At 47.8% G+C, this 14,501-nt stretch overlaps 1 protein-coding gene across 5 annotated transcripts in view; it reads left to right on the forward strand.

Moving 5' to 3' along the window:
* WDFY4 (WDFY family member 4) overlaps nucleotides 1–14,501 on the forward strand; it is a 313,461-nt gene that overhangs the window by 207,452 nt on the left and 91,508 nt on the right. For all 5 annotated transcript variants that reach the window (XR_010727052.1, XM_066242595.1, XM_066242598.1 and 2 more), the window contains exons 42-43: nucleotides 752–803; nucleotides 4,120–4,286. Coding sequence is in view for 4 of the 5 variants with exons in the window: in XM_066242595.1 (XP_066098692.1) it covers nucleotides 752–803; nucleotides 4,120–4,286 (219 nt within the window). In the remaining variant the exon portion in view is untranslated. The remainder of the gene's footprint in view (nucleotides 1–751; nucleotides 804–4,119; nucleotides 4,287–14,501) is intronic.

Below are 14,501 nucleotides of genomic sequence, written 5' to 3' on the forward strand. Positions count from 1 at the left end.
CGGGGGTTTGTTGTAATAAAGCCTGGACTCTGTGTCATCAAACTTATACTTTCATCTTTTAAAGGGTAGAGCACCAGTTGGGGTGATAATGGCTATAGAAAAATTCTGTGAATTGTTTTTTTTGTTTGTTTGTTTCTTCATTGAGCAGTCCTGATTTGAGATATCCTAAAACCCAGCCTTCCAAACCCTGGAATGCAAGACAGACAATCTGGGTTCATTTTCTAGTCTGTCACCTGAGAATCTTTTATTTACATTAAATCCTTTATAAACCTAATAAAAAAATTACACTTTGTTTATTCAGTAGACACTTGAAATTTTAACATATTGCCAATAAATATATGGTGGCATGTAGTATTTTTCCTCCATGTATTTCTTAGGAAGTGGAGACAGGAAGAATAAGTAGCATGGCCGTTGTGCTGGTGACTGAGCCGAAGGTGGGCTCTGAAACTGGGCCTCTGGCCCCGAGCCCTCCATGGGCTCTTTGGCATCATTTTTGGTAATTACTGTAATTCTACTTAATGGAAGATTGTGGGTTTTCTCCCCTTTGACTCAGGAACATTAATACTTACATTTTATTGTGGTCCTTGAGGATTTAGTGTTTTCTCTCCTTTTGTCTAAGTCTTGAGTATATGATTTATTTGAAAGGGTCACATGCATGCATGTATATGAGTGTGTGAATCTGTGGAAAGAGCAGGGGGTGCATGTTGGTAGTACCCAGAATTTATTTCTCTTTTCTCTGGTTTTATTTCAGGAAAGCCAAGACACAAACGATGATATTTCTCAAACAAATGCTGAAAACAAAGGTATTTATCAATTTCTTTAATTTAAAACTTAAACCAATTCTTAGCTTTGCTTACTATCTTATTAAAGATATGAAATTAATATTTTGGAGGAAGAAAGCGTTGCAGGTCCAGGGAGGCAACGCTAAGACTTTCTTCATTACTGTGCTCCCCAGAACGAAAAGAAACATATTCCAGACCACAGCACTCCCTTGGGGGAGAATTTTCTGTTAACTTTGCAACAGTAAAATTTTTTCAGGGAAAGTATCTTGTCAATATACTTTGTCAAAGAAACCTTACGAGTGCCCCAACATAGTATGAAATCATGTTTACTATGTGACCCAAAACATACAGCAGGAAAATAATGGAATCTTTTAGAGCTAAAAAAAAATTGATAGAATAGATATTTAATGCTTCTCACACTGAACTCACTGATTATAAAAATGACAGATGAAATAGTCATTATTACAGTGGCCCCCTTGTCCGTGGGGAATATGTTGCAAAACCATAGGTGATGTTCTTCTTTTCCACTTAAAGGAAGCACTTGATGACCTCTTTTTGGCACGTCCAAATTGCCAGCAGCACTGCCCTCGCACTTGGGAGCCATATTATGAAGTGAGACGAGCACAGGCACTAGGATACAGAGACAGTCGACCTGATGACTGAGGCGTTGCTAAGTGACCAGTGGGGAGCACGGGCAGCTTGGAGATGCTGGGCAGAGGGAGAATTCACTTCCTGAGTGGGATGGCGTGAGATGGCTGGGGCTTCCAGTGTGCTGCTCAGAGCGGCGCACAATGTAAACCTTACAAATTGTTTATTTCTGGAATTTTTCACTTAATATTTTTGGGCTGCGTTTGGCCACAGGTAACTGAAAGGGCAGCAAGTAAAACCACAGGTCAGTTTGGTATTTCCCAAACTGAAAAAAAAAAAGTACTTTGAATTATGTTTTATGTTTCCACTTCCTCTTTGTTTGTATAATGTTCATGGAGGAATTTGATTGAGTTGATTAGCTGAAAGTTCAGGCTTCATCTTCAGAGGTCATTTTGGCAAGAAAACATTGTCACACACACAGACACACGCACTATATTTCAGGTTCTGTGTGTTTTCATCAGACTCTGCCTTTTGCCTCAGGCACTCCCTCTCTGTGACTTTCACTGCATCCTAGGCTGCATCTATTGTCACATTTTTAACCAAATGACAATCTCTTGGTGTTGATTTCCATGTCTCCTTTAGTACCCTAGGACTGGGTTTTCTGCTCAGGTGCTACCTAGCCAGTCTGGGGTGTTGCCCAGAAGTGAGGCTCCTGGGCTCTGAACCCAGGCTCTGGTCCCAGGCTGATTTGGAAGAGGGGTCCCACGGTGGTACAGGACTTCGGATAACACTGAAATATCCATTTGCTTCTCTCCTCTCCACCGTGAGACCTACAGGTCTCAGCTCAGAACGAGACCCTGCCTTCTCTCTCTCAGAGGGGCGGCTACAGGGAGTGCAGAGGGCAAGAGGGTGCCAGTCCCGGGCTGCTGCGTCCCTGGGCCCCTAGGGAGCTCAGTGAGTGGAAAGGAAAGGCCCGTGGTTCTCCACCACGCCATCCTGAGTGCCTGTAACTACACAGCGTTCTCCCTACAGAGGGGCCTGTGCTGGCAGCTGCTGTGAGTGGCACACATTTGCACTCGCCCAGAAGTGAGAGCCGCAGGCAGAGATAAAGGAAGTGGCTGGTCAGCCTTCAACGTCACAGTCCTATGCAGTAAGACTGCCCAGGCAGGTGACCCCAGGACAGGGTGGAGGAGTAGGACCCAGGCCCATCCCAGGAGGGCATCCTTGGGGGAGAAGCGTGGCGTGCACATGCACGGCCATGCACAGCACGCACGGTGGTGTGGGCCCTGGACAGGGTGGAGGAGTAGGACCCAGGCCCATCCCAGGAGGGCATCCTTGGGGGAGAAGCGTGGTGTGCACATGCACAGCCACACACAGCACGCACGGTGGTGTGGGCCCTGGAACCACCCTGGCCTCCAAAAAGCAAGAGGAGGGCTAGGTGGTTGTGTAGAAGCCACTCAGTAGAATACTGTTTTCAAAAAAACTTTTAATGGAATGAGAAAGTGCTCATGATATAATCCTGAGTGGGAAAAAAATAGAAAAGAAAAACTGTATACATGCAATATAATTCTTATGTCAAAAATTACATATATGTATGTGCTTGCACATATCCATACAGAAAAGATAGTAGAGGGAAATAAACCAGACTGTGACCAGCAAGGACAAGCAGCCCAGAGTAGAAAAGCTCAGACTCCAGACTCAGAGGGACACGGTCCCACATCCGCCTCAGGTTTCAGCGGCTGGGCGGAGTGATGTCCTTAGCCTGTCCCAGTTTTCCCACTCCTAAACCCAGGACAAGTTGAATCTACAACCTATGTAGGACTCAAGGACAATGTCGGTAAAAGTACCCAGCACTGAGGAAGTGCCTACTTGCCGAGACCAGCTCAGCCGTGGGTGTGCACAAAAGGAAGGTGCTGCAGGACTTAAGAAAACACGCACAAGACACAACAGAGAAATGTGGGTACAGGGGACTCCCAGCCTCTAGGACTGAGAAGCCCGCTCTCTGCAGCCTCATCGTATTTATCGGTCTCTTTGCTCATCAAGCAAATTAGCAGCGCCTGGGTGAAATTAGTCTACAATGGATTCAGGTGCAGAGAAAGATGACCGACCAATGCCCCCCAGGCATGTAGGAAAATGGCTATAGGGTTCAGCTGCTTCCTATAAACAATCCCGGTAGTGCTTGCCAGGCAGCGTTCTGCCCTCGCAGGACTTGGCTTTCCGAAGTCCACACCAAAGACTTGTCTCAAGGCTGCAGTTTAATCTCTCAGCAATTTTCCTACACTTACTAAATGGGGTCTGCTATTATTAACAGTCTTTAGGTACATGGGTGATATTTGCTTTATGTCTCACAATTTCATGGTTTTCCAAGGTTTTTTCCTATAATAAGAAGATAATACATATATTTATCTATATAAATATGTATGGGCTGGGTGGTTGTGTAGGTGTGCACAAAAGGGAGGTGCTGTACCTATATTAATTCTTTTTAAAGAATGAACAAAGTGAAATTCAGATAAAGCGAACTCATGCAGAGCAGCCAGGCCTGGGCTCCCCTGTCTGGAGGGAATCCCCCGAGGGCATGTTGGCCACACCACAGGGTCAGAGGTGTGGTGTCCACTTTCAGGGAGAGGCACACCACTCATGCCCTGCCTGAGACCTTGTGGTTCCTCTCAGCGGCTCCACCCAGACAGCACCCCTTCCTTTGGGAGGCCAGGGGCTCATGCCAAAACTGTGTCCCTTCCTACCCTTGCAGACGAGCTGACACCAAGGGAGGCAGAGAGTGTGAGGGGTGAGGAGGCCGTTGACTGCACCCAGCTGACCTTCTTCCCTGCCTTACACGAGAGCCAGCACTCTGAAGACTTTTTGGAACTGTGTCGGGAAAGACAAGTTATTTTACAAGAGCTTCTTGATCAGGAAAAGGTAATACATCCTATAATGACTGTTCCTTCAAGGTGGTCAGACGTGAGAGCACTAAGCTCGCTCTCCCACATGGAAGGAAGCTCCTGTCACTGTGAAAACCGACGCACGTGCTCCTGCGTCTGTGCACCCAGGGCAGGCATGCCCATGGGACTGCACACCCACATCAAAATGTGTTAAAGGCATAAATCAAGCTAATACACTGTTAAGTGACATGTGAAATATGCTCTAAACTTTATAATACCTGGAGTTCAGTTTTAAATGTAGAATTCTCGACCTTGTAGTTCAGCACCTCATCCTCTGCCTGCAGCCTGACCACCCTGGGGGGTGCACCCCATATCTTGAGGGGGTCTGGGAGATGTGGTTGGACACCCTGACCCATACGCTCAAGCTGTCCCCACATCACTCACCACCAGGCCTCGGGGTAAGCACACTTCCAGCAACGTCAGCCCTCAGAAGGGTAAACTTGGACCTAGAGCGCACGTGGGCAAGGAGGCAGGCTGGGGCACTGAGCAGGGAAGCCAGCAGCCCGTGCTGCCTGGAGCTGGTTTGCCCCCGTGGTATGACTGGAAGAGGGCCAGAGGGGACTCCCTAAAGTGTAAGTTCAACACGGGGCCCTCTTCCCCAAGCTAAGAAAGGGAAAATGTGAAGCACATGTCTTACAATAGAAGAGAACTGAGCTCAAATCCCAAATTAACCGCCCAAATCCCAAATTGGTACCTTTGGGAGCCCCAGTTTTTCTTATTTTTAGTATGAAGTTTATATCAATCATGTCACAAGAGTCCCATAAGGCTTAAATGGGATAAACAGAGCAGCTCAGAGCAAGGCCTGTGTGAGGCGGCTCACCAAAGCCAGTCTCCCCTTTCCAAAAGTGGCTGGGCCTCAAGGTCTTACCATCAACTGCTCTGTACAGGGTATACATGAGGGAGATGCCCCAGCAACACAGAGCACAGAGTGGCAGCGAGCCATGCAGGGTCCAGGCAGAGGTGGACGCAGGAGGGCTGAGCGCTAGCTGGGTCTCGGAGTGGATGGGAGTGGATCTGAATGCAGGGCTGCAGTGAGCAGCTGGAACTTCTAGGAGCTAAAGACAAGCTCAGGGAGCCCGTGAGGAACACAAGCAAGCTGCAGGCACCAACACATGTCCTTTCCAGGGGCAGGTTCCTTGCAGAGACTTCCAGAGAGTGTGAAGCTAGGATTTGCTCCTCTCAAGGGTTAGATGGAAGAGCTGGCTGAAAGTGTATTGGTAAAAAGGATGGCTGTTGCTTAGGAACTTTCAGATCTGGATAACAGTCCTTATACCTGCTTAACCCAAAGCTTTCGGGCACAGAGCACATTTGCAGGTCTTCCTCTTGCTTTTGCTCCTGCTGCTCCATCTATGTGCAGCACCCATCCCACTGGACTCCCAGCAGCGGCCTCTCTGAAGTGGATCTTCTTTTTAAATTTTAATTTTCAATTACAGTTTGCATTCAATATTTTATATAAGTTTCAGGGGTACAGTATACCTGTCAGACAGTCATGTACTTTACAAAGCATTCCCCTCAATATTTCTAGTACTCAGTTGGCACCATATACATTATTAGACTATTATTGATCTATATTCCCTTCGCTGTAGTTTGCATCCCTGTGACTATTTTATAACTACCAATTCGTACTCCTTAATCTTGTCACCTTTTCACCCAGCCTCCCATACCCTTCAAAAACCCTCTGAAAACCATCAGTCTGTTCTTGGTATCTATGAATCTGTTTCTATTTTGTCTGTTCACTTATTTTGTTCTTTAGATTTCACTATGAGTGCAATCATATGGTACTTGTCTTTCTCTGACAAGTTTATTTTACTTTGTATAAGAACCTGTAGGTTCGTCCATGCTATCAAAATGGTGAGGTTTTCTTTTTTCATGGCCAAGTGATATTCCATTGTATAGATGTACCACCACTTTTTTTTACCTACTAGTCTATTGTTGGGCACGTAGGTTGCTGATGCTGACCGCCGCTTGCTCTGAGACCTGTAAAAGTGGTCTTTCCCTCATTACTCTCTCCAGTGCCTTCTGTATCACCTCCTACCCATGCTCTTGGCTCACAAGCTAACCTTCACTATACCACCTGTCTGTGTCTCTACTGCACTGATGCACCTTCACAGAGCGAACCCTGGGTGCCTCACCACATGCATGCCTAGGGAACCAATTCAGTAACCACTGATGAAGGAAGGATTATTAAATTCATGTTCATTTTATTTACTTTTTTCTTCTTTTCCAAGTAAGAGAAGGGGAGATAGAGAGATAAACTCTCACATGCACCCCAACCAGGATCTACTCGGCAACCTCTATCTGGGGCTGATTCTCTGCCCATCTGGGGCATGTTCACAACTGAGCTATTTTTAGCACCTGAGGTATAGGCTCCACAGAGCCATCCTCAGTGCCCAGAGCCGATATGCTCAAAGCAATTGTGCCATGGCTGCAGGAGGAGAAGAGAGAGAAAGAGAAATGAGGGATGGAGAGTGGAAGGGGTGGAAAAGCAGATGGGTGCTTCTCTGTGTGCCCTGACTGGGAATTGAACCTGTAGCATCTACACGCCAGGCTGACGTTCTACTGCTGAGCCAACCAGCCAGGGCATGTTCATTTTATTTTGATTATGGAAATAATGTATGTCTACTGTGTGGAATTTTAAAAAATGAACATTAAAATATATATGTATTTGTAGTATCCATAGCTGCTGAGGGCTAACAGCAAATAACAGTTTGGATTTGTCATATACTAATTAATATATTCATATACATAAATGGATATTTAGTAAATGCTTAAGAAAATAAAAAATATAGCTGAGATCAATGCTTTCTTTCTATAAAAATTTTTCTTTGTCTTATGCTTATAAAAGATTATATGCAACAGTGATTCTCAACAGGGGACAACTTTCCCCCTGGGGAACATTCACTGGTGTCTGGATACATTTTTGGTTGTTGTGACTTGGGGTCAGGGGTGTTACTGGTATCTAATGGGCAGAGGCCAGGGATCTGCCAAACATCCTACAATGCTCAGAACAGCCCCACCCTCTACCAAGAGGTAATTATTCTGCCCAACATGTATATAGTGAGAAACCTTGTCATGAAGAATGTGTATTACACAGATCTGAAGTCCCAGCCTGACAGGATAAGGAAATGTTGAGTTATTTATTGTTTCCATATTGGTTCTTTTCATCATTTTTATAAGAAGAGATCAAGGCAAAGGATCGCAGTGCTTAGGGATATGCTGTCGTGCATGCTCAGGCAGAGCAGGAGGCTTGAGCACCTAACGGGTCTGTCGTCCTGGGGCAGTGGGTGGTGAGACCGCTCAGAGCAGAGCCCGTTAGAGACCTGGCCTGTGGGATGGGACCCCTAGCCGTTCTGTGCCCTCTGAAAAATGCAACATTTTGTTGAAAAGAGGGTCATTGCTGTGCATGGAGCCCAGATAGATGGGTGGTGACACTGAAGAGGCCCCTGAATTTAAAGCAGGGAGTCAGGAGAAGCACAGGGAGGTAAGCCATAGAGCTCAAGGATATCCTTGGGCCAGGAGAGAGGGATCAGGTCTAGACCAGAGAGCTCTCTGTGGAGCAGCCATGCTGGTGGCTGGGTAGATGGGACCTTTGTGACCAGGCCATACGTCTCCGCTGGCCGGATCCTTACAGCCCTGGGCCCGCCTACTCACCACTCTCCTGCAGCCGTGGCTCCCTGCCTGGTGAGCCTGTCCTGGTGTGCCCATCCACAGTGCACTGGGCCTCTCAGCACCTTGCCCATTCCGCCACTTGTGTCTCTCTCATCCATGGCTCTATAACAATTTCTGAGTTTACCTGTCATTTCTTTGAAGGCAGGGCCAGGCTTGGATTAATCCTTGTCTCTCTCTTTCGTGACATCTGTGCTCTGGAAAGGTCTGCTCAGCTGGAGGGTGCAGCGATGTTAGGGAGCCTTGTGCAGGGAGCCAGCTGGGTGTGCAGAGGGGCAGGGTGGGGCTTGCAGAGCAGGAGCCAGCAGCTGTGGCCTGGCTCTGCTCTCCGGTGCCTGTGGACCCTGCTCAGGGGCGGCCTGTGCTGGGTGCGCCTGCATTACGGGGGTGGGAGCCTCTCTGGGAGCAGGTGGGACATGGCTTGGCAAAGGCTGGCTGCCAGGGCACCTGTACCACCACGACCTCCACCACCAGGGGGAGCAGCTTGGCTCAGGGAAAGCACACAGACAGACTCCAAGCATCATTCTGCTCTGTTTGTCACCATCTTTGGCAAGAATGCCAAGAGCTGGACACCAGGGGCCTTTGCACTGTGTGTTCTGCACACAGCACGTTCTCTAGTCTCACTGTGGCCCTTGACAAGGGCTTCAGCATTTCCATTTTAGAGATGGAAAAACAGGACCTCAGGGCAGGAGGGGAATACTAACTGGAATTGCTGGGTTTCATCTCAGGTCTGTCTTACTCTAAATTCAAGTAATGTTTTACTCTTTACTCTCTGCCAACCCACTGTGTTGGGAAGGTTACATCAACTCTCCACCACCCTGTCCTTCAGCAGCGTTCCCATGTTGGGCTTGGGGCTATTGGCTCCTAACCCCAAAGTGCTTCCTGTATTGCATTTCTGGTTAACAGTGGCCCAGGCAGGCAAGCCTCTGCATGGTGTCTCTGTCTGGGACATAGCATGCCAAAAGCATGCCAGTCTGTTTACCTGCACATCCTTAACCAGGTTCGCTGTGGCCTTTATTCTGCCCACCCTATGTATGGTCAGGGAGAGGATCTAGAAGTGGAGGGAGGAAGGGTTAATGCACTGACCATTGAACTATGATAAATATGTTCAAACAAAGATACAGAAAGTTTGTCCACATCAGGTGTGTGTGTGTGTAGGGATGTGTTTTCCAGATTTCCTGGGCTGATCCTTTCTGCTTGTGTTGAGACTTGGTAGCAAGTATTGGATACGAGCTGGGAATCCCCCTAATTCAGATGTCTTCATAAAACCCGCAGGCCCTGTGCTTTCACTAAAGGAAAGTGCACCCACAAAAGGGTGCTTTCATCCACACAGTGGATGTGTGTCCATGTTCGATAAATCTGGGAGTGCCTGCCATCACACAGCCATCACCAAGGTGGGCAAACAACACAGTAAGGAGTCCCTGGCCCCTCCCCCTCCTGCCATCGCAGGAGCACTGCTGCTTCTGTAGCCCTTGCTGGACACAGGCGACCTAAGAGCAAAACCTCCTTCCAGGCTTCTGGAAGGCCTGTTTGCACCACGGGCCTCTGGGGGAGCAGGCAGGCCTGCAGGTGTGGGACGGCAGCCTCCTACTGTTCCTCTGCATGCATCGCGCTCTGCTCGCCTCCAGCAATACCTGGGACAGTAATTATTTTGTGCCACTTTTGCGTCATTGATTAATGATTCCCAGAATTGCAAACACACTTCTCTACCAACTGATCCAATTGACTTAAATAGTGGGTTATTTAATGCATGTTAATTGCGAGCCCGAGGCCGTCACGGAGCTGATGGGGATGGTCCTTGTTTCCTCTGAGGCTCCACTTTGGAACAAAGGGCTTCAGACCCAGCCTAGAGTAGAACTCAAGTGAGCACTGTTTTTGCTCTTGCTGTTCTGTTTAATTCCATGAAACTCTGGACATTTATTTTCTATGCACACTCAGTGTGAAATGCTAGTTTGACTTCAATGGGAAGGAATTTGCTCAGAGGAACAGTGTGTTCTCTGGACAGCGGGGTGTGTCAGCTCTTCCCAGATGCTTGCTTTTCGCAGAGGACATTTACAGGAGGTGAAGAAGGATGTAGCCTTCCCATATGTAACCTCCCATCTGGGGGAGCTGCCATGACTGACTTTCCAAAACGTAGAGCTGCCCGTGCCATCCCTAGTGTACACCTTCTGAGACTCTCTTTGGCATGTTTTGTGCCCAAAACCACTCCTGAGCTGGCCTTGCCCCTACCTGGACTTGCCTCCCTCACTCTTATGTACACACACACACACGCGCGCGCACGCACGCACACATCAGATTTCATACTCAAATTATACAGAGGTACTCAAAACCTCCAAACACATTCAGCTGGTTCTAGACTTTACGCTTTGGAGTGCCCTCTCCCATTTTTACCTTCTTAACTTCCTACTGCAGCCTTGGGGTCCCCTCCATGGGAACCCCTTCCCTAATGTCACCTCCCTCCCTTCTCTCACCCTGCTCTGGGTCACCAGAATGCCTGCAGCTTCCCTGCCTTGCTGTGCTGGGACCCTGTACTCAGAGTCCGTACTCTCCCGTTTCTCCTGTGAGGCCATGAGCACTGTGGAGGCATGACCCCCCCTTGTGCCTACCACTGTGGGGGCACACAGTAAATGTCCAGTTCAATACATATCTGCTAAATGAATGCATGAGCACATGCATGAGTTGTGAGGTAAGACCTTATCTTTCATAGCCTCCTTGGTGTTCATGGGCCAGTTTCTCAACGCATCATCTCCAGGGAACCTATATCCCAATCATCTGGCTGCTTGTTAAGATGACATCTGCCGACTGGCAAGCTCTGGGGATGTAGCCTGGGAATATGAACCCCAGCAAGTGTCCAGGTGGTTCTTTTTTTAAATTTTTTATTGATTTTAATTTATTGTGTTTCCATAGATTCTAGTGTTGCCCCGAATGCACCCCCGCCCCCGTATTCCCCTCAACATCACCCTTGCCCCCTCCCGATAGCACCCTCCCCCCTTCCCTCAGCTTTATCCCATCCTATCAGTCCCTTCCCTCTGTTCTCTTTTCCTCTGGTCCCTTTGATCTCTTCCAGGTGATTCTTGTACACACCAAATTTTGGATGGAATGCCTGTGATCCTGAAGCCCAGCTTTTACAATATTCAGAGCTGCCCCAGTTTGGGGCATGCCTCAGTGTCAGTTGGTCATCAACAAGCAGATCCTTAGTAAACACAGCTCACACTAGACACAACACTTTGAGCAGGCTCTAGGACTTCAGATACATGCCCTGGGGCCGGGTGCGGTTTCCCTGCCTCCCCACCCAGCCTCTCCCAGGGAACCGGCCGGAGGGGCCTACCCTCGGGCTTGCTTGTGAAAGTGGGGTGCTCTGGCAGCCAGGGGGCTTTCCTGCTCTTTGTCTCCGCCTGCAGAAGCAAGCTGATGAAAGGAGATCCACATATTGCATTTCTCCTCCGATCTGCCAAATTGGTATAGGAAAAAAAATCTCCTATTGTTTTAATGTATTTTTCTTTGATTACTAGCATGACTGATGCTTCATCTAAAAGTGATAAAGGTGGATGGAAACAAACAGTAGCTGCCAGACTTCACAGGTAGATAGTTTCTCTCCTTTTGGGTACCTGACTTTTCCTCAGCAATCTGTGCTTCTCCGAAAAATGAACACATACCAGGGTAACGGAACATACTGTTAGCAAGGCCTGGGCAAGCAGGAAATGCACAAAACGGCACGTGTGGTCCATGTGGGCAGGGTGAAGCATTGTTCACAGTAGATGTTGCACAAATATAAGAGGATCTACACATTCACTCTGTCTGGGTGCCTCACAGAACAGCTCTGACCTCAGCTCTCCAATCTGTGAGGTCAGGGTATTGCACTACATCGCAGAAGAGTAACGCTGGAAAGAACTCCAAGCACCTCCTACTGACCACCACCTTTTGCAGACATGCACCCCCAGGCTGGACTCCAGAGGGGCCTGCCGCCGTGGGCACCCCTGGAACATCCCATCGGTTGCTGTCCCTCTAATTTCAGCTCTGGCATTTCTGGGTTTTGAGACAACCTGTTCCTTATATACAGGGTCAGGTGTGGGCACAACTTGGTTATTTACCCAGGCAGGAGTTATAATTCTAACCTAGCCACTCTTACAGAAATTTGACTTATAAAGCAGAATTTCCACTCTCCAAAATGATCGATAGATGTGTGACCTGAGAGATTTCTCAGTCATGAGTAAAGGGGATGGAGCCCTCCTAGGGCTAATTTAAATGGAAGAACAGTTAATAGTTTACTCGGGTTCATTTTTCAGTTTTCAAAATGCCATTTTTTTCCTAGCAGAATCAATTTCTAAGCTATTAACCCAGCTCTCACCAGCCATTTTTTTCCTTGTGGTTCGGTTAGTTCTCGTTATGACTTAGTCGTTCCAAAGGAAAGCACCAGGAGGGCATGGGGGCGTGCTCCAGCCCTGCCATGGGGCCACAGAGGTTGGGGGAAGGTGGTGCCTGGCCAGGGAAAGTAGGGCAGGGCTGGTGCTGCTGTTCAAAATCGCACACACGTGTGAACCAGAGAAAATGTTGAGTGGCCTGGTGCAGCCCCCTACCAGGGCTGGTTGGGGGGAATTCGGTGCCACATGCAGGAAGGCAACCTGGCAGTTGTCATCCAAATTTAGAATGTCCACACCCTAGGCCTGAAGTTCTGCTTCTAGGATTTTACCTAAAGGTTTCCTCGTGTGTTCAAAGTGATCTGTGTGCAGGATGGTCACTGCAGTCATTGGTAATGTCAAACATTTGAAAATCACCTGAATTAAGAGGGGATTGCTCCCATAGCTTGTAGTCCATCTGAACCAGGCAATGGATTGTCTGCACCTATCAATGAGTGTGGGACAACTCTATAAGAAATGACTTCTCAGGGTCTCCAAGATGGCTGTTATAGGTGGGGCTTGGAGGGACCACAACTAGCTGAAGAACAGTAAGTATAGGAATGTGCTGTTTGTGTAAGAAAGAGACTGTGTCTAAAATATGCTTATATAGTCATGGAATCTCCTGGGAAGCATATATTGTAGAAACAGCAGAGCCCCCTCTACCCTCCTGAGCAGCCTGAGAATTGGTTTGATGGAACACTGAAAGACAGGATGAGCACATACAAATTTTATTTTGACATGGACATGGTCTCCCGCACAGGAAAATGAGTAACTTGAAAGCAGTTAAGCTTCTGTGTTTATGTACCGGGTTGAACCAAGAGTAGAAATTGTGAATAAGGAACTAAAGATGAGGGTTAGTTTAATAAGGTTTGTTTGTACAGATTTCTCTCAACCTTGACTCCCCATTTCTGGTGATAAGAATGTTTTTTTTGTACCTAGGTTCAAAGCCCCGAGGTCACCAGCTTGAGCACAGGCTCGTCTGGCTTGAGCGCGGGCTCACCAGTTTGAGCGCATGGTCACTGGCTTGAGCATAGAATCATAGACATGACTTCAGGGTCACTGGCTTGAGCCCAAGGTCGCTGGCTTGAGCAAGGGGTCATTGACTCAGCTGGAGCTCCCCTGGTCAAGGCACATATGAGAAAATAATCAATGAACAACTAAGGAGCTGCAACAAAGAGTTGATGCTTCTCATCTCTCTCCCTTCCCGTCTGTCTGTCTCTATCGTCCCTCTCTCTGACTCTGTCTCTCTCGCTAAAAAAACAAAACAAAACAAAACAAAAAACCCAAAAAGAATGTTCTTTTCCTCCTGACACAGGGAAGGCATCTCTCATAGGGGTTTTGTTGCCTGCATTCAGGAAGAAAAGGGAATTCCGAGGTTCCCTACTTGAACCTTTTTTCAAATTTCTTTTATCAAAACAACCCTTAGGTCTAGCTGGCATATTTTGGGGTGGCACGCCTAGTACACTTCAGTTCAATGATATGGTGATGGTAGTTGCCCCTGGGCTTCTAGGGCAGCTTGAGGACTCTACTCAATTGCCCCAGTCCCAAAGGGGACATTTATCCTCAATCTTTCTTATTTTGTTTGTTTGTTTGTACAGCTTCTTTAGTTGCAGTTTCTATCAGTTCTACCTCTTCTTGTTTAGGTTCAACCATGTCTCTCCTGCCTCCCGCTTCCCTCTGCTACTCATACAAGCCATCATCCCTCCACAGGACCACTGGAACAGCACAGGGCCACTGGAACAGCACAGGGCCACTGAAATGGCCATGGGACTGATTGCCCTCCTTCTACTCTCGGCTCTTCCCAATCTATTATCCACTCAGTAGCCAGCGTCATCGTTCAGAGTGACCTTTCCTTGGTTTTCTCTTGTAACCAGAATAAAACCCGCTGTCCCTGCTGCAGCATCTAAGGCTGCCGTGATCTGAGTGCACCTGGTGTCTGCCCTCCCTGCCTCTAGGCTCCGCATGGGATGTTACCTTCCACCGAAGTATTATCTCCCAGCTTTTCCATGCTGCCCCGTTTTCACCTTTCAATCCTCGGTGCTTTTCTACAGTAGTGTCCTCACATGTCTCTCTGCCTTCTCATTACCCTCTTCCCCACCCCCACCACCTCTCAACACATATCACAGTTT

Source organism: Saccopteryx bilineata, chromosome 9 (genome assembly GCF_036850765.1).
Source record: "Saccopteryx bilineata isolate mSacBil1 chromosome 9, mSacBil1_pri_phased_curated, whole genome shotgun sequence".
Classification (NCBI taxonomy): Eukaryota; Metazoa; Chordata; class Mammalia; order Chiroptera; family Emballonuridae; genus Saccopteryx; species Saccopteryx bilineata.